The sequence below is a fragment of the Populus trichocarpa genome, chromosome 6 (assembly GCF_000002775.5).
Source record: "Populus trichocarpa isolate Nisqually-1 chromosome 6, P.trichocarpa_v4.1, whole genome shotgun sequence".
Taxonomy (NCBI): Eukaryota; Viridiplantae; Streptophyta; class Magnoliopsida; order Malpighiales; family Salicaceae; genus Populus; species Populus trichocarpa.
The window spans coordinates 26,376,395-26,397,052 of NC_037290.2; the positions used below are offsets into that span (position 1 = coordinate 26,376,395).

At 31.4% G+C, this 20,658-nt stretch overlaps 1 protein-coding gene across 1 annotated transcript; it reads left to right on the forward strand.

Moving 5' to 3' along the window:
* The first annotated feature begins 13,536 nt into the window (after positions 1 to 13,536).
* LOC7459906 (ubiquitin carboxyl-terminal hydrolase 18) lies at positions 13,537 to 19,882 on the forward strand. Its single transcript, XM_024604440.2, has 11 exons — positions 13,537 to 13,983; positions 15,062 to 15,260; positions 15,358 to 15,446; positions 15,601 to 15,686; positions 15,785 to 15,947; positions 16,142 to 16,265; positions 16,643 to 16,800; positions 17,781 to 17,865; positions 18,016 to 18,228; positions 18,528 to 18,589; positions 19,054 to 19,882. Exons 1-11 carry the CDS (start codon positions 13,706 to 13,708, stop codon positions 19,496 to 19,498), a joined length of 1,902 nt encoding a protein of 633 aa, XP_024460208.1. The 5' UTR covers positions 13,537 to 13,705; the 3' UTR covers positions 19,499 to 19,882.
* Positions 19,883 to 20,658: the final 776 nt, after the last annotated feature.

Here is a 20,658-nt window from a genome sequence, read left to right on the forward strand (position 1 = left end):
GCTAACCCTCTCAACTCGTGATCTAGGTCGTGCCCTAGTTAACCTCCAAGTCAGGTTTAAGAATATGATAATAACAACTTTTATTATTATATTGACCCGGGTCAACCCAAATTGATCTTCTTGATCCGTGATCCGGGTCTTGCCTCTGGTTGACCTTTGAATCAAGTTTTGAAACTTTGATAATAACCACTTTTATTTTATGATGACCCGACTCAATCCGAATTGACCCTCCCGACACATGACTCGAGTCTTACCTTGAGTCGACCCCTAAATCAATTTTAAAACTATGATAATAACTATTTTTATTATTATGTTGACAAGGGTCAATGGTCAACCACACTCATGACTCGGGCTTTGCCCCGAGTCGACTCCCAAATCGGGTTTCAAATTATGATAATAACCATTTTTATTCTTATGTTGACCTGGGTCAACCCGACCCATGACTCAAGCATCGACCAGTGACCCAAGCTTTGCCCTGAATCGATCCCCAAGTTGTGTTTAAAAACTGTGATAATAATCATTTTTATCTTTACATGTCTTAATTGGACAATTTTAAAATTAAGAGTTTTTTACAAGGATATTTTAAGAATAAAAAATATTGTCTTTGAAAACATATCTTCTTTGTACCTCATGTTTTGAAAGTACAGAAATTTAGAGATAAATTTATTTTTAGGTCTCTATCTTTGTCTCATCAACTAAACATATTTATGTTCCAATGCAGTAACTAAATGCTACCTAGGAGATATGTTGGGATGATGAGTCATAGTTTTAAAACCCGATACGGAATTAACTTAGAGTAAGGTCTCGATCACGAGTTGGGAAGATCGATCCCAAAAAAAATTAAAAATAATAATAAAACAAAATTATTTTGACAAAAAAATCAATAAAAAAAGTCAACATGTTAGTGAGGCGAGATTTTCTCTTTTTCAATTTTTATTTTCAATCTAAACCTCATGTTTTGAATTAACTTGACAAGTGAGTCCGAACGATTAGGGTTTTAAAACAATGGATGAGGCAGCAAGATGGGAGTTTTAATTTGTGTGTTGAGAATTTACACTGTAATTGGTGTAGGAAAGCAGGTGAAAAGTCTTGATTAAGATTAATTAAGTTTTAAACATAGATCAGTTTAGCTAATACATTTAAATTTGGGTCATGCTTAAGATTATGTTCTCTTCAATGCTAAAATTTTTGTGTTCGATGGTATGACATGACTGAATAAAACTGAAGTAAATTGATTCAAATATATATTTATAGTTAAATAAAAACAAATCAGTAGTATAACCTCTCGTTACAACACTTACATAATATGTGTAAAAAAATATTTTTTTATTTTGTTTTTTCTTAAAAAAAAAAAGATTTGAACTCGAGATTTCAGAACTTGTAGTCTTTTCTTTTTCGTCTCTTTTACAACCTAATGATGATGTATTTTCATAATGGATCTTTTTATTTTCACATATCCCATGTTGACGGGGGTGGTTGATTTATGTTATTCCTCTTTTCTTACAAGCCTTGAGCATGTTATTTCCTAAGTAATAAGTATACATTTATATGGGGAAATACGTAAAGAAGTCCGACCGATTTATATTATCAGAAAATTAGAAAACACCTACAAAATATTCCTCCGTGAACAATTTTATTATTTTATTTTTAAAAATTTTGTGGTAATGATATAAGTAAGGGAGCACATTGAATACAATTAGACCATGTTTAGGAATTTGATTTAAACCATGTTTCATCAAAATTTAAAAAAAATTATTTAAATTTGATTTTTTTATATTTTCAGATCGTTTTGATATATTGTTGTCAAAAATAATTTTTAAAAAATTAAAAAAAATATTATTTTAATGTATTTTTAAACAAATTTTTTAAAAAAAAACAACTATTATCATACTCTCAAACACATAATTAGCTGGATACGGCATTGTAGTGCCCGAGTGAAAGGAACACTAGAATATACATTAACTTAAAAGAAAGTTTGAATATTAATTTATATGAACAACAGCACATTAAATTCGATTAGTTGGGAGGATATGGTGATAAGTTGGTTTAGTCTATAAAAAGGCAATGCCTATATATATAGTTTATGCAACCATAACAACTAAGCCACATCCTCGTCTCTTCCTTCGGCATTTGGACCTGGCTAGCCTCCATCGCAATTCCTCATTAATTGATCCTCCTTTGTCGATAAAGGCAGAGAAAATAAAATATGTCATAGCTATTAAACTATTGATCAAAGCGTAAATAGTTATATATATTCATTTTATTAAAAGTATATTGTCCTTGAAGAAGATTAAGAGTAATAATTAGTCCTCCTGTTAGGTTATGTTACTTTTCCATCAAGTTAGGATTAGTATTTATCAAGTGATTAGCATGTGATATAAAAATCACAAGAGAAACACGTGTGTTTAGGGCTATATATGTAATGAGAGTTTACATGCGAGGTGCGTTTAATATTAACTCCAATTTGGACAGAAACCTAAGTTCGTTTAATACAAGGATTAATCTTTAAGGAGCCTTGGCACATTTTACATTTTACTTCTGTTAGGTATGTTTCTTTCTTAATTCTAACTTGGTGTTCAAAATCAGGTTTCAAAAAATAATTTTTTCATAAATGTACTAATTGTAATGCAAAGATCATATATTTAATGAGTTGGGGGAAATGATTTAATTACCAAATGCAAACGTTAGGTAATAATATAAAAAAAATTATATCACATAGGTGCATATGAATCACGACCCCATGGCAAGTGTTTATATACCATGACCATGGCATGTTAGCATGCCATCACTGGCTCCTTTAATTCCTATATAACCGTAGGAATACTTGTTCATCAATATATATATATATATAGACCACACACCAAGTTGCATTTTTCCTGATTATTATAACAAAAAATGTAAGAGTGTCTATTAAAAAAGAAGGTTTTTTAATAAATAAAAAGAAACATAAAAAACAAAGTTATTGAAATCAGCTCGGTTCAAGGTTTTGGTCATGGCCAGGTGTATTCCTTGAACCTTGTCATTTTCAAAAAAAAAATTAAAAATTAAAAAGTCATTTGCTTTCGGTAGCATTAATAAGAGATAAATATCCATTACATATATATCATTAATGAGATAATAAGTATAGTAAGTCTTTTAAGAGATCTTTTGTACACCTATAAGTGTAAGGGAATCATTATCTTAAATATGAATGACTCGTATAATTATTCTAGATGAAGAGGCATGATGGTTTATCATACCTAAAATACTTTTAATCTAGGAGATCATCTATAGTTCGACACATGGTTGTAGAACCCGATAGTCTTTAAATACAAGTGCTTTGGGTTTCACACTTTCATCAGACTCATATTGTCTTGGATTTGGATGATTGTCAAATCCAAATATCTTGGGTTTGACATATTTGTCAGATCTATATTACCTTGAGTTTAGTAGATTTTCAAACTCAAGTGTCTTAAGTCTTACACGTTTGCTAGACCTATATTATCTTGGATCTGACATATTTTCTAAGCTCATATTATCTTGAGTTTAGTTATTAATAAAACTCAAATGCTTTAGATTAAGTACATTTACGAGACCATATTGTCCTTTTTAATTTATAAAAATTTAGTTAAAAATTAGTGACTCATTATATTGTACTTTGATTTTACTAATGAATGTCAACAGCTTGCGTATTCGTAGTTACCATAGCATATAAGGTTAATTAAAAATTTCCAAATAAATTAATAAATAGAATTAAGTGAAACCACTTTGCTTAACAATATTTTAATCAAGTTGCTAGCTAGCCAACTTCCTAATTATTTAATAATTAAACCCCTTTTTGAAGGAATAAATTAAACAAAACCCTTTACTGGCCATAAGAACCTTTGGTGGAAGAGAGAGTCACACTGATAGCTTAATTAATTAATCACTTTTAAGAAAAAAATAATTACATGGAAGAGAAAGATGATTGGGTGAGACAGCATCCTCAATACACGGATTAGTTAACTGCTAAAAAATTTTGGTAAGTGTGATTCAGTCCCTTTCACTAGGTTTACCAAAGATGGCAATAATTATTTAATTAATTCTTAAGGGTTTTGTTTAAATTAATAAATAATGGTATTGATGACTACAGAAAATTAACCACAGAAATAAAGCAATGTGATTGGTTCATATATATACTTGCCAACGTTGAAGATTTATTTTAAAAAAATCATGTAATTAAGGATTTGTGATGTTTTTCCTAAGTTCATTTTGGCATCTCTTTGGCCTTTTTTTGTTGGGTTTTATATATTAAAAAAATGGTGTAAGCTAACCTATTCAAGTGGTTAAAACTTGGTTTTCTAAGGATTTATGTGTGTTAAATCGTTAATGAATTTTAAATTTTTATATATTACCTAATATGGAATTTTAAAAAAAAAATATAACTAATTACGACAATAAAAATAAACCCGCAATATACAACTCTTATATATATATATAATCATTAACAATAATTATCTTCATAAATTTGGTTTTCATGCGTGATCACAGACAAACAAATAAACATTTGCATAATCAATCAAGAGTTGTGTGCTTAATTTTATCACATGTCATAATTTTATTTTTATTTTTATTTTTAGGGTAGAGGAGGAAAGCACATGTTCTCTTGATTTTTCTTCTCATGGTCGGCATCATGTTACGTACCCTTAGTTGACTGTTTAAGATATTAATAATTGGTAACATGGCTTTGCAAATTAATTAAGATCCCAACGCACAATTAATATTAATTATAACAGCTTAAGTTTTCATAAAAATTATCATATGGAAATTCGTTTACACTCATGCATTCTGCATATCATAATTCCTTATTCCACTTTAGGAATTACTTTTAAGAGCATTTGGTTATTTTTTAAAATTAAAAAATCACAAACAGTTGATATAGATGGAACATGTCTTATTGTCCTTTCTGTATTTGAAATGATATAAATTTATTATAAAATTATTTGAAAGATAGATTTATTTTTATATATATCTCAACCTTTATCTATGCAACCAAACATGTTTTTGTCTTTTTTATAATAAAATACTAACTAAACACAACATTGAAAAACTAAAACTTTATATATTAGTTTTTGTTAAAAAAAAAACTATTACACGAAATTCATAAGAGATTAAAATAGATAAAGATGCATAGTTTAAATCTTATGTAACCAATTTAGTGTATATTTAGTAATGTGATGGACGGTACTTTTATAAAATAACTTTTCAATTAATAATGTATCAAAAATATTTTAAAAAATATATATATTTTTAATAGGAACACATCAAAATCATTAAAAAATACCTAAAACGCATCAATTTAATATTTTTCATAAAAAACAATTTAAAAAGAATTTAAAAAGCAAATTGTACCACAAAAATAAACACTTTTAGTATGATTGTCATTATATCTATTCGTGAATGGTTTATGATTTTTTTATTTGTAACATGAGTTGATTTATAATTAGTTGGTGAATGGATAAGTATTATGCATTATTACTAGATATTCTACATCACTTATTGGCAAATATATAACAATATATAGCTAAAGCCTAAAATGCATTGTTTACCTAATTAAAGGAAGAATGCAATGAGGAATAAAAATCACTAATCATTTAATAAAAAGAAAACTCGAAAATATTGTAGATAATTGCATGGAAATCATCAAGGGTTTTGTGAGTTCTGACAAGATTCATGTTGGGTCTCAAAATCTTGTGCAGTACGTGGCCAATTTCAAATGGGTGTGCTAAAACCCCAGTAGACATCTGCTTGGACTATTGTGCAAGTCCAAACAAAGACTATTCTTTTTGCTCACATTCATCATTTGGGATTGGAGCCTTTAATTTTTTCGGTGGAGTAAATAAAAAAATAAAATTAAAAATTAAGGAAATAGTGATCACGAGGAGGCACAAAAACACTCAACTCATCAGCAGCCAACAGGTGTGTTTGTATGTGGATGTTGGGCCAAATGCTTCCTTGTAGTAAGTAGTAAACACTCTTTTAATAATCGTGGACAGCAAACTCTCCACCAGAATCTCTCAATAATAGTATACAAACTGCTTGCTTATGCAAAATTTTTATACATATGTTAAAATTTTTTATAAACCCTAGAATTCAGGCTGGGTTTAAAAAATAAATGAAACCATGTTTTGTCTCCTATAGATTGAGTGATATTTTGATCTTATCCTTATAGTTTAAAACTTTTTGATGCTGATCTTATATTTGACAAAAAAAAAAAGGTATACGTTTTAAATGTTAAATGGATAATGAAAATTTATTACAAAATAAGAACCTAATTTTTATGTTTTATGTTTTTTAATTGTGAAGAATTTTTATGAGACATTATGATACATATAGAAATCCGGAAAGAAAGAAGAGAGAAAGCATGAAAATAGAAAAAAGAAAAGAGAGAGAGTAAGAAATCCAGACTTCATTAGGTTTTTGTTAAGTATTTAATGGCAATTAGAGATAAGATTGAAGCTTTTTCTAATGAGGAATAATATTGAAGAAATTAAATTGTAGGGATTGTTTTTAAATTGATTTCATCCTCCAACATTTAATTTTTTAGGTATTGAGTTCTTGGATTGAGCTTGGATCAAGAATTTAATGAATTGCGGGTTTGAGAGTTTAACCCGGATTTACAAGGTTCGCATCGTCTTGATATCTTTTCTATGATAAAAAAAATTATTGGCCCTATTATAGTTTTATATTAAATTAAATTTATTGATTGCATCTTTGGCATTTAATTTGACACAATACTTGAAGAAATTTGGTTTTTTAATTATTTTTTTGAAAATTAGTATTCTTTGTTTATTTATTTATTTTTCTATTAAGTTATCCTGATATCTAGTCTTGAATCATGGATTCAACATATTTACTAGGTTTGGCTTGAATTTTTTTCATTATTTTTTAATATTTTTAGATATTGAGGTAGTGATAATAATTTTAAATTTAAAAAAAAAATGCATCGTGGATATCTTTTCTACTATTAAAATAAAAAAAAAAACAGAAGATGCGGGGCACTTTCTAAATGAAATTACAAGTACTTGATGCCAATCGATCCCCCAAACCCTGGAAGCACCATACCACCTAAGATTGTGATTTTGTCATTTTGACAACTCCATGACAAAGGAAAAAAGGCCTTTCCCATGAATCCTACATTTGCACTTCATTCTTTGTAGGGCATGTTGATTTGATATGGCTTTTCTCGACGTTGTCTTCTTGTCATCTGGTGTTTGTAGCTATGGCTAGTGACATTTCGTGTCAATATAAGATCTCCCAAGAACCCCTTCGCGCCATTGAAGGGTTGATTCATAGTTTTTTTTTTTTTTTTATGGTTTCCAAAGGACTATTTTTCGTATCCAACAAGTAACAACGCTTGATTCTCTCACGTTTATATGTATTTAGTGTGTGTTTTCCATGAAGATTAATATTTGAGGTGACATAGGTATTAGTTTTTAGAGTGATGGAATTTTTAAAACTATAGTTTGGAATTGATCCTTTCTAATGTTCATGTATTTAAGTCGGGATATCAACTTAGATTTATTTTTTTAATCTAAAATGATATTTTAAAAAAAAAAATCATTAGTTTCGACTTAGTTGAACTTAACAAGATCTATATAAAAAGTAATTCAAAATAAAATTTAATTTAGAATTTAAATCAATGATAATATATATTGGTCATGGATTTAAATTCTACCAGTGATTCATGAAGGAGTCGTGAGATATATAGTATCTTCATGCCACTCAAGCACACCATTGAAGACCCAACTGAACAAGAGGAGCTAGAAGGCTCCTGAGCATGATGTTTAGCATTTTAGGGCACATAACATGGGTAGTGGACAGCACCACTCCGGGATTTCTTGCCTAGCTCTGTAGTAGGGTCCCCTTTCTAGCATGATAATTAAGTATATATATATTGCATGCAAATCACTTTCACTATAGATAGAGGAGGTCTTGTCTTGGTTCTTACCAGGTAAAACTAGGAGCTCAGGACAAGAAGATTGCTTACTGATAAAAGCAGTATCATATCACTATCCTAAGTTGTATGTAGCTAGCCATCTTTCTGCACCTACTCGAACCAACATGTTAGATTAGACAAAAGATTGCCTAATCATAGAAGCACCACATATCTCTCTTTACATCTCACTTTCCTCAAATCTATCAAAGCTTGTTAAGCCCTTTTCCTCCTTTCTCACCCAACACACACTTCAATGTTTATTATTATTGTTTTTGTTCTTTATTAGGATATTTTATACATGTTTGTACATCAATTGACATGAAGTTTTTTTTTTCTAAATAATTTTAATGACATACATTGTATATGATTTGATGTATTTAGAAGAACATATAAACTTTTTTAAAAAAGTTAGATTAAAAAAACTAGCAATTTTGTGTAAAAATAAGATATCATTTGAACAATTGAAATAAAAGGGATATGTTCCATTATTCTTTATATTTTGAAATAACAAAAATTCACTCTAAAGTTGTTCTATAAATAGATTTGTTTTATATTAATATTTTTATTTTTCTAATCAAACACATTTTTTTTTTTTTGTTTATGTGTTTTTCATCCCAAGAAACTAACCTTCACTGGCAAAATTATTATGAATGGAACAAGGAATATCAAATTAAATATTACCCTAATTAAGAATGGATGTCACCATTTTTATAGACTATGCTAGCAAAAGCCCATTTGGCTTCAAGCAACTCATTGTCTTCACACGTACACAAATCGTAAAGAATATATAATAGAATGCGATCTAAGGCAATGAAAAAAAGTGTTAGAGAGAGAGAGAGAGAGAGAGCCCAGTGCCGGTCTTCGAACATGCTACAATAGCTTGATTGCTTCCCCCCTTCCTAAGAAACAATGCTGGGTTTATTTAAAAAATAAATAAATAAATTTACATACATACATACTTATATATTTATATATATTTTTTGATTAAAATATTCAAAAACATTATAGTGTCAACCACATGTTGTGCTCTAATTAAGATAGAATGAAGAATAAATATACACAGGCTGTCTTATAAATGGAGCAAGTACTTAAGAAACTTGAGAAGTGTACTAGAAATTATTAAGCAAATGTAGATGTCAAATTGGTCGGTTAATTTGCCTGTTCCTTGCATCCACCCAATATCTCATGGGCAACCGACCTTTTGACCTATCAAGAGCAAGAGCATAGCTGGTGAATTTAGTTTGGTTTGATGGGTTCATATAGAAACTCGAGGTTTGAAGCATAATTCGAGTCGGGTTTTGAGTTGAGTTAGATAAGATTTTAACCTGACAAAACTCGATTAGTGAATATCAATTAATTTTTTAAAAATAAAAAACAAAGAACAAAAAAAAATTGATCTAGAAAATTGTAGGGATTGATCCGATCAACCGTAAATTAACTTTAGTAATCCAACAATTCAACTATGATACTCTTTTGATGTTGTGAATAACATTACCTATTACCTTAATATGTAAGTGTGAATTGTGATCATGATATCTTCTATATATTTCTAGATGGCAATGGTGCCAAGTGCGTGCAGATTCGATATGGGCCTTGAGAGTGACTTCATTGGTTGGGGGCCTATCGGGCCTCAAAGCCTCTAATTCATGTTTGGAAGCCCAGCAGATTAAGTCTTTTCCTTGTTATCCCTTTTCTGCTTGTCATTGTCCCTGATATATAAATGCATGTACTAATATTTCATTTTATGTTTTAGCCTGTTTTACCAAAATTATTATATATTGTAAGTTGGAGAAATTTATAAAATTTCAAATCAAAAGGTGTTTTGTATGGGAAATCTTAGACAACTTTAAACCAAAAATGTAGGGCATTTAATCTGAGATTTAGTAAAATAGTTTTTCAATTTCAAAATTATTTTCTTAAGAATAATTTGTTTGACATGCGACTTAGTAATAATGTCCACTTGTAACTTAACTCAAACTAGGTTATTTGGGTCAAAGTTGACATGGTTCAAACACAATCCTTTTAATCTAGTCAAAATCAAATTGATTTTTTATTTGACTTCTTAATTTTTTTTAAAAAATAACATTATTTTAACTTAAAAAAATCTAGAAATAACAATATTGTATTAACTTGAGTCAATCCGTATTTTTAGACCAGGTTTTATAAAAGCTTTGACTCGCTGAAGGCTATTGATTTGATTGATCTTGTGATGTGCATAAAGTATTCGAATAGACCTTGCATTGTCTACTTGCATATTTTGAGTGGAGATGCAACTATGGATGGCCCAGAATTTCTTTCTCAATTCTAGCCTAGCAATTTATCACATGGCTGAAGCCCGAGCCATGTCTATTCTGCCTTGACTGGCTACATTTTTCTTCTCCAAATTTCTTCACCTAATCCATCAATACATTGACCTCTCACCCTCTTGAGTCCATCGACTAATGCATCAAAAATATATATATAAAAAAAAACAAAAACCCATCAACCAGATTTTAGTTTTCCCAATTTTATGAGAGTATTTTGCTATACTCTTGTGAAAACGACATGTTTTTATGGAAGGGTTACTGTTCATTTTAAACAATAACATATTTCTTCGGTTTTATTTTTTTTATAATTCGTCTTTTCACAGTTTCTATCCCCAAAACTCTTTATTTTCTACCCTTTCTTCTTCCCTTTAAAATAAATTTAAAGTAATTTTTTATATTTTTAAAACATAAAAACACAAGAAAACATGTCTTTTTTTTTATTCCAACTATCTTTATTTATCTTATCACAAGACAATAATATATATTCTTTATTGACGACTATATATATATATATATATGAAAGAATATGTATTAATATTTAATACATACAAGAAAATGAAATTATCTTGATTTTTTTTGAATTTTTAAGAAAATATTTATGTAATTTGCACAGAAAATATATCCAAACCAACAGATCAATCAATCAATCAATCAATTTTGTTGCCCCGTCTCAGCTGGAACCAGTAGCTCATAAATTTGCAAAGTGGAAGAAATATATCACAATCTATCTTTTCATTACATTAATATCAACCAAACATGATTATTCAGACAACCTAATAAGTCAACCACATGCATGCCTGTTCTTTAATGCACGAAATCATCTTGTTTATGTTCACATTACATGCATGAAATCCCTTAAAAATAAATTCAAGATGTGGTTTTCCCACTTTTACTTTGGAAAAAATTGAAGCGTCGTCTCTTAGAGAAGTTATATTGCACGAACAATGTATTTTATGAAAAGTCAATTGCTTGAAATTTATGTTGATATTTCAATTTATATAAATATTTAATTTAAAAGGTTTGTTTTTTAATATATTTTTTTCTTAAGAGAAAATCGGGTTTTTCAATTTTTATTATTCATTTGCTTTAATTGAATAATCTTAACAACTAATCTTGGCACACTTAGCAAAATTGATCAGCAAATCTTATCTCATTCAATTTTAATTGATTGTTATCTTAGTATATAGCTAAACTACAAATTGAAAGTTTTTATAGAAATTTGCTTTGAAACAAGAATTGTGGTTTTGTTGGGTTAATCCTAAGTCAATTTAGATTTATAAAAAAAAAATTATTATTTTTTAAAAAATAATTAAATGATATCATTTCAGATAAAAATATATTTAAAGTTAATAAAATCAAATCAAATCTAGATTTGATATGATCAATTAGATGACATATTAACTCATTGAGTTATCCAAGTTTAATCAATTCATTATCTATTTTAATTTTTTTCAAAAATATTTGACTTGAATAATGCTTAGGATGTGAGATCAATAGATCAACGTGCCAAACCAACACAATTTAATAACTATGAAATTTTGTAAGGTGTTTTCAAGATTAAAAAGCATTGAGATGGGGTTTTTCAAGTTGATGAGGTTACAAAAATTACTGGGAATATTCTAGGATGAATTATTCCCAGAGATCCTTACACATCATTCACAATGTGTTCTATGACCTTCACTTCAAGACTATACTGAATTCTTCTTTAATTGATCTCTTTCTAAATAAATACATGCACAAAGTCCCCTAGGAGTGTTGGTGGGGGACCCTTCGGAGGTCAAGTCAGTACCAGGCTTTTTTATGTAACAAAAGACATTAATGAAAATATTAACAAGCTTTTATGAAGATAGAGAAAATGAAGGGGAAGAAGATGTAGAATTTAGAAAGAAGAAGCAGAGAATGTGTTTTTTTGTCTCTGAGTATAAGGTTTCGAACCCCTTTTCTATATATTCTACTTCTCTTTTATATTATCTGGCTTGACTTGCTTCATACAACATAGGAGGGGTAGAGATGTAATCTCACAATAATAAAATAATAATATTTTATTACTTGTACCATCACATCTAATTAATATAAGCATGAATTGCTTGCTCATATTTAACAAGATGTGATGAGTATCATAATTATTAACTCAGACTTAGAGTATGAGAGGTTCGGTGTGGAATTACCTTTCAGCCATACATTCAACCTAAGAGTTGGACTCAATTCACGCCCGAAGCCCAGGAGGCGCGGATACGTCCAGGTCCAACACGTGGTTAGGCGTGGATGCGTCCGGGTCTAACGTTGAGTTGGACGCGGTTGCGTCCGAGTCCAACATGGAGCTAGGCACAGTCAGTCCCCCTCCCCATAACTTTGAGTTGGACACCGTAAAAGACATAATTTTATCTCGGATCATAACTTTCACATTTTATCTTTTAAATAAGTTTGATTTGAGAAATTATAACCCATCACAAGTTAAAAAACACATTAAATTGCTATAGGAAGCACAAACTCAACTACGAACGATAGTTTTCTATTAATGATTAAACTATAACATAAAAAAACCAGCTAATCAACCTCTCTATCACACGTAATTAGCAATTCCAAACAAATATGGAAGTGAAACGAAGAAGCACGACTCCGAAAAGGATAATGGAATAATTCCTCATACTTGCCAGGCAAGGATGCTTTCCCAGCACCTCCTCCTCCTCTCAAGAGGCAGCACGTGACCAGTCACGGTCCCAGGTAGAACAAAGCAATTGAAAACATGGATGGAAGTAGAAGAAGGGAAAAAAAAAAAGAGCAAAAAAATCAATACTAATTTTCTTATTTCCAGCTAAGAAACTTCTAGCTACAGACGAAGATATAAGAGAGATAATATTTATCTAAAATTATTTTATAAATAATGATAATTATATTGCAGGATTTATTTAACTTTGTGATATTCTTACTATACATTTATTAATTCTTATATTTTACAATGATATTATTCTTTTTTATTTTATGATTAGGGATTTTTTAAGTCGTTTTTTACACATCAAGAACAAATTCGACTTTTCAATTAAATAAATAAAAATTATCTATAGAATCCATTTCAATATCAATAACCATTTTAATATATCTAAAAAGGAACAAGAGAAAAAAAAAAAGTAAGTACATAAACACTTTCTCATCATTAAATTATTATGGTTGGTAATCATATTAATAATAATAACAATTAACCACTAATCTTAATTACCCTACTAATCAACCCCACCCTATTTCCATACAATAAATAAATAAAATAAATAAATCTTTCCCCAAATCACAATCCCAATTCCCACACACCAAAAAAAAATAAAAACCCTAACAAAACACTATTCACAAACTCTCCTCTCAAAATCCCTAATTTACATGTAAAAAGAAAGGAGAAAAACACGCAAAAAATCCTTTGATTAATGCATGCAAACAACAACAAGTGTAGATGCATGTCGGTGGAATAACAGTGGATCTGAATTGGTTACTACAATTTATATTCACTGTTTTTGTAATTGGTTTGGGGTTGTTACACCTCGTTAAGAATACGGCGTCCAAGTATTTCGAAGTCGGCGCTAATTTCGAAGCAGCTGAGAGTAGCCACACTGCTATTGATCCAAATATTATTAATCAAGCCGTGGAAGCTGAAGAGGACTCTAGTATCTGTGGAAATTGTGGCGGTTTCGGGACTAAAAAGTGTTCTCGTTGCAAATCCGTGAGATATTGGTAAGTTTTTGGTGATTTCTTTGGGTTGTTGATTATTGGGTTCTGGTCAAAATGCAATCTTTTTTGGGTTCTTTTGATGTTGGGAATCAATGGGTTTTTGTTATTTTTTTGGTTTTGCAGCTAAATTAGTGATTTGGAAGGTAATTTCAATGTGTTTTTGTGTAGCTTAATTGTAGTTACGGCTCCTTTTGGTGGTTTTTGAGGTTTTGTGTTTTCTTGGTTTTGTAGCTAAGTTAGTGATTTGTGGGGTAATTTCTTTTATGTTTTTGCGTAGCTTAATTGTAGTTACGGTTCCTTTTAGCTAAATTAGTAATTTTAAGGGTAGTTAATTGTATTAGAATGAATTGAGTTTTTGTTTATATTAGTGATTCGTAGGGTAATGAACTCCCTAGTGATATATGGTTTGGCATAATTATGCATGATTTAGCTTAATTAGTGGTTAATGGGGTAATGAACTAACTAGTGACAGATGGTTTGTTGATAAAAGTGCAGTCTTTTTGTGTTGAAGGTGGCTTGTTAAACTTGGGAATTCTGGGTTTATGCTCTTTTGGTTTTGTGAGCTTATTTTTTATGGTTTTTTTGGTTAAATAGCTTAATTGATTTTGCAGGTAACTGATTGTGTTAAGAGTGCTATTGGCGGTTCACAAACACACACATATATATTTGTGGGTGGATGGGTGGGGTGGGTTTGGTTAAAAATGTGCTCTTTTGTATTTAAGGTGGTTTCTTAATCTTATAAATCACTGGGCTCATCCTCATTGGTTGGCTTAGTTATGCGTGGTTTAATTGGTTGTTCAAGCTTAAGTAGCGATTGTAGGGTAGAGATAGCATTGCAATGCTATAAGAATAGACTATGATATAATGTGCTATTAGTTTTTATTGATTTTATGATGAAGGTTTATTATCTGTTTCATGTTTTTATTTTTCAGATGAGGGGTTTTTTAGTCTAATTTGGAAGTTTTTTTTTGGCTTTACCTATCCTTTTAATTGAGTTTAATATGTGGGTTTTAGGTGCAGATTTCTTAAGTTTCTTTTTTTAGCATAAATCATATGGTTGTTCTTGTTTTCTTTTCCCCAGCTCACAGAGATGCCAAGAAGCAGACTGGAAGGCTGGCCATAAGTTAAAATGCAAGGATTTCAAATTAAATTCTTCACAAACAGTAAGATCAAACTTTGGTTTTAAACCTTCAGGTGGTGGGAGTAGAAGCTTTTCTAACGCTGCACTTGTTCCTGCCAATGGGGTTTCTAACTCCAAGCCTATAAAGAAGCCAGGAAAGGTATATGTTTTAGCCTTTTCTCATTTTGTTGTTCATTTAGATTATTTAGTGAATTCTTGTTCTGCATAGTGAAAACTTCAACACACTTAAATCTCAGGTTCTTTTCCCGTATGATGAGTTCATTAAACTTTACAACTCAGACAAGCCCGAATTCTCTCCCTGTGGGCTCTTAAATTGTGGAAACAGGTAAATGTTTGCAACCCCCGTACACCTTTATTTGTTCATTTGAGCATAAACTATGATGGGCAGACACAAACATTTGCTAGTTGTGTTATGTTTTTCATTTGAGCATGTGCCATTTTTTATTCAATTATACCCTCTCTTTTTTTTTCCTTCACAGTTGCTTTGCCAACGTGGTTTTACAATGCCTCACATACACAAGGCCACTTGTTGCATATTTGTTGAAGAAAGGTCATCAAACAGAATGTAAGTTCGGAAATTGGAATTTTATGTAGCCTTTTTGTTCTGCTTTTTTGGGGTAGTTTGGACAATTCTTCCCTCACAACTTTTCATAATTGTTTCAGGTAGACATAATGATTGGTGTTTTCTTTGTGAATTCCAATCCCATGTTGAAAGAGCAAGCCAAAGCACGCTTCCCTTTTCACCAATAAATATTATTTCTCGGTTACCTAATATTGGTGGTAATCTTGGCTATGGAAGACAGGAGGATGCTCATGAGTTCATGAGGTTCTTATTAGTGGCCTTATCTGGTTTGCATATTCTGAGATAAACATCCCCCATCAGAAGAAAAGACACGACACACACCAAATATAATAAAATAGAAGAATCAGTTGAAGAAAGTGATTGACTAGAGAAGAAATTTTGGTTGTCTTATGCTATGCCCAGTTCAATACCATAAACCTTTCGTGTCTTTTCTGTAGGCTTGCTATTGATACTATGCAATCAGTATGCCTTGATGAATTTGGTGGAGAAAAGGCTGTTGAACCTGCCTCTCAAGAGACTACAATAATTCAACACATATTTGGGGGTCGCCTCCAATCTCAGGTCATGCATCCTGTTATACTGAAGCTGTTTGATTTTGTTCTTGTTTGTGAAAGCTTCTTTTCTCAGCATGCATTAACTGTATTGAATTCCACTTTTATGCCATTATCCAGAGCTTCTCATCCTTTTCTCTGTTATTAGTCATTACAAATAGGGAAAAAATAGAATTTGATGGACTCTTGGACTGAGCTGTTTCTGAGAAGTCTGATATCTGGTGCTGGATGCCATGTTACCAATCTTATTGGAAACGTAAAAAATCCCTGGATGATGCACCAAAGCCTTATCAAACCTGTTCCCAAACCCCAAATAATCTCTCAATTGATTAGAGGAGTCCTATCTCTAGTTTGGGATGCTGTCCTGACATGCTTTATCTTCGTTAGGTGATATGCACAAAATGCAATAAGATTTCAAATCAGTTTGAGAACATGATGGATTTAACTGTTGAGATTCATGGTGATGCTGCATCCTTGGAGGAATGCCTCGATCAATTCACAGACAAAGAGTGGCTTCATGGAGAAAATATGTACAAATGTGACAGGTATGGCTGCTTAATCCTGTGATTTCTGAATCCCAAAAGCTTAAATCATTTACTTTATTGATTCCATTTCTTCATCTCTTTTGTTTCATTATGCACACAATCTTTAATTTTAATATTTATTTTTTAATCTTCAACCTTTTATTTTAAGTAACTACTAGAAATTCAATCCTCTCGATTCTTCCACCCTTGCTATGACTGTATGAGCAATTTTAAATTATGATGGAGGTAGTTGCATTTTAAATTGAAATATTGATATGCTTTAGAACTGAATGAAGGAAGCAGATACATGTATCTTGCTCCAGCTAGTTTGGGATATGAATCTTGAGTTGGTTTTATTTTTTTCCCTGGATGGTGACTGGGGTTTGTTGGTTTCAGCAAATCTTTCTCCTCTTGCATTTTGAGCTAAGATAGGCAGATGGATGGTAGATGTTGAATACGGACTAGTGGTGCATTATTTAGTGTCCAATTCTTCCTTCTCTAGTCATTCCTTGGTCCGGGACTTGGAATATTCTCTTAAAGAGGAAAAAATGTGTGCTTATTGGTTATTTAATTTTCATTTTTACTCTAGCATATTTAACATGAACATTATAATTGCCTCACTGAATAGACAACATATTCTATTCGCTGTGGCCAAATATGGCTTCCATGAACTTGTGGACTGAAAATTACTTCTAGTTCTAAGTATGTGGTCTCTAAATATCTCCTTAAAATATGGCCCCAGATCAGACAAAATAAAATGATGATTTGTCCTGCCAACTCCAACTAGTTTGGCATGATGCCTTGATGGTTTAATACTTGAAAGTGAAATATGCCTTGCCATGAAATTTATCTTTTTTTCATACTAGTTTGTCAATATAATTGGTGCCCAGCAGGTTCTAATAGAACAAGGCTACCAATAAAATGGATCACAAGTCTGCATTTAATATCTTTTGATGTCTGCATCTGTTCTGATTTAAGGTACAATTTTAAACTTTGTATAGGTGCAATGACTATGTCAAGGCATGGAAGCGTCTTACCATTCAACGAGCTCCAAATGTTCTTACAATCGCTTTAAAGAGATTCCAGGTCCGATTTGTTTACATGCTATGGATATCTCTGCTGCTGTATTACCTTTCTGAATCTAAACGACCTTTTCTGTGAAAATCAATTATCTTGCTATATTCTAGTTCTAGAGGTTTTTATAACTTATGAAATCATGTGGACATAACTTTTCAGAGTGGGAGGTTTGGTAAACTTAACAAAAGGGTAACTTTTCCTGAGATGTTAGATCTGAGCCCCTACATGAGTGAAGGAGGAGATGGCACTGATGTGTACAAGCTTTATGCAGTTGTTGTCCATGTGGATATGCTAAATGCATCATTTTTTGGTCATTACATCTGCTACACCAAGGATTTCCATGGAAACTGGCACAGAATTGATGACTGCAAGGTAGGAACCCCCCCCCCCCCCCCCCCAAAAAAAAAAAAAAAAAAAATCCGTGTGCACTTCTAAACAGATCTACCATCTACAGCTTGTGAGGATTGGTGGCCTTATCTTTTTTAAACTCATAATGTGAAACTTGGTTTTTTTAATTTAAATCTAGTGTAAGAAATGATTTTCTGCTTTGGAAAATTGCTATGCCAGAATCCTATGTCCCATCATTATTACATCAAATGAAAACAGCTCAATTGTCACGCTCAATCTACATGGACTCATTTTTCTCTAACTGCAGTTCTGCCTTCTCCCAGGTTTCTAGTGTTGAATTAGACGAGGTACTTTCTCAGGGCGCATATATGCTTGTGTACAGCAGGTATACAGACTAATGCCTGATGGTGGATATTGACTACCATCCAATCTCAATTTTATCTATGACCTTCACAACATTTGCTTTGCTTATATACAGTTACAGTATTTAGCATGCTATAACCAAGTTGCAGGCAAATTAGATACTTGGAACATTCATTGCATACATTTCGATAGGATGGCATAAAAACTTGATGGTATGAGAACTTGAGGAAAATATAAGCATAAAATGGTGGATTTTATTTTCTTATTTTATGTTTAAGCAATGTTGAAATTTCTGGTTTCCTTAGAAACATTTATATAAGCAGGATGCACGTGTCAGAACACTTGTACAGCAGAATGAGACTTTGAATTTGTTTATCTGAATTGGGGCATACAAGCATCGTCTGTTCAACTGCAGTGTGTGTGTATATATATATTAAGTTCTTTCTGGCTCTGCTCTGAAGATTATATTTGCCTGATGTTGGGCAGGGTTTCTGTTCGACCATCATGTCTCAGAACCATTGAGCCTTCAAAGGAGCAGCAATCAATCGTGAAAGTAGAACTAGATTCTTGCACAGAGAACCCAGTTGAACACCTTTCACCAATAGAGTCGATGGATGCCACAAATTCTGGGTTCCCAGCACCTGAAAATGTAAATTCTGAAGTTGGAAGTGAACATCCCGAGTCAGGGACTGGTAATGAAGATCATGACGATATGATTGGAGTTGATTACTGCTCAAGTTTATCCATTCCAGTGGAGGTTTCTGGCCTCAAGAAGGATTCCGCTGCTGCACTTGATTCAGAAGCTGTTGTGATAGAGCACTCCTTGGACTATACAGATACAGTCATGTCTGAATCAGATTCTGCCGTTGCGAAGGATATCCAAGTAAATGGCAGTATTTATTCATTCTCGAGTGAAGAGATTTCAACATAACCTAAAAATTTGAAACGTCAACCACCATTCCACGATTTGGACAGCAGGACACGGCGCAACTGAAGCTAAAGAGCAATAGTAGATAGTTATTGATGATAATGATGCTTTATCAATCTCTAATTAATCGTTCATATTTTTTAAACAATCCCCAATCATCAAAGGAAAATTTGAGTTGGGCATTTTTATCCTGGGTTTCATTATTTGCAGAAATCTCAGATTCTATTTGTAACGGTTCTAGATGAGAAGAAGCCTCACCTTCCTTCAAATGACACAGTACGAGGATGTCATTGCTTCATGAGCAGGAATGTTTCGTTTATAGTCTACTCCATAATGTAAGCTGCCAAGAAATTCTAGTCCAAGGAAAGCAAGTGATAGGTTGATTAATTTGTTAGTGTACCACTACAGCATAACATCCTACTCTAGGAATATAAATTTTCTGGCTGTGTCAAGAACAAGCCAAAAGGGTCACTGTGATTGATTGATAACTTGTGCATGTATAGAACTTGAACTGGTCTGGAGCTGCAGAGAATGCTGGAATGTGAACAGTGGAGATTCTTACATTGATTGATTGATTGATGGGGCTTTTTACCGCCAAAATTGATGGGGCTTTGCTACTTGTTATTGCGAGATTCTTACATCTATTAAGGTTATCCCATAGACCAGTAGTGTTCCAATCTCCTCGCGTCTAGGGGGGTTAAAAAGTGTGAGAAATAGTTTTTTTTTTTAATTTCTAATTGCATCTGATCAATCCTAAGTAAGTGATTTATATCATAGTTATTAGAATTTATCTGAGATATGACCCGACTCAAAAGTCAGTTCTTGAGTTTATTGGGTTAGCCTAAATCAAATTTAAAGGTCTGTGTTGTTAATTTGTTTGGTAAACTTAAATTAAATTTAAAATAATATTGTTTTATTTATTTTTAAATAAAATGATGTTGTTTTAAATATTTTTTTTAAAAAACAATGTAATTTAAATAAAAATAAAAATAAAAATTCTAGAATTTAACTCGATAAAATCAAGTTTAATAACTATATTTTATATTCATAAGGATGTACTAAGTTTAATAATTAATAGGATAGCTTGGTTAAAAATTTCTAATATATATATATAAAATATAAAAAATATTTTTTTATTTTCTTCATTAACGCCATAATCCTAA

Excerpts from the sequence above, each read along its gene's own strand:
- LOC7459906 (XM_024604440.2), top strand. The coding sequence starts at position 13,706 with ATGCATGTCGGTGGAATAACAGTGGATCTGAATTGGTTACTACAATTT. Across the intron at positions 13,984-15,061 it reads TGCAAATCCGTGAGATATTG|CTCACAGAGATGCCAAGAAG; the intron begins GTAAGTTTTTGG and ends TCTTTTCCCCAG. Across the intron at positions 18,590-19,053 it reads TATATGCTTGTGTACAGCAG|GGTTTCTGTTCGACCATCAT; the intron begins GTATACAGACTA and ends GATGTTGGGCAG.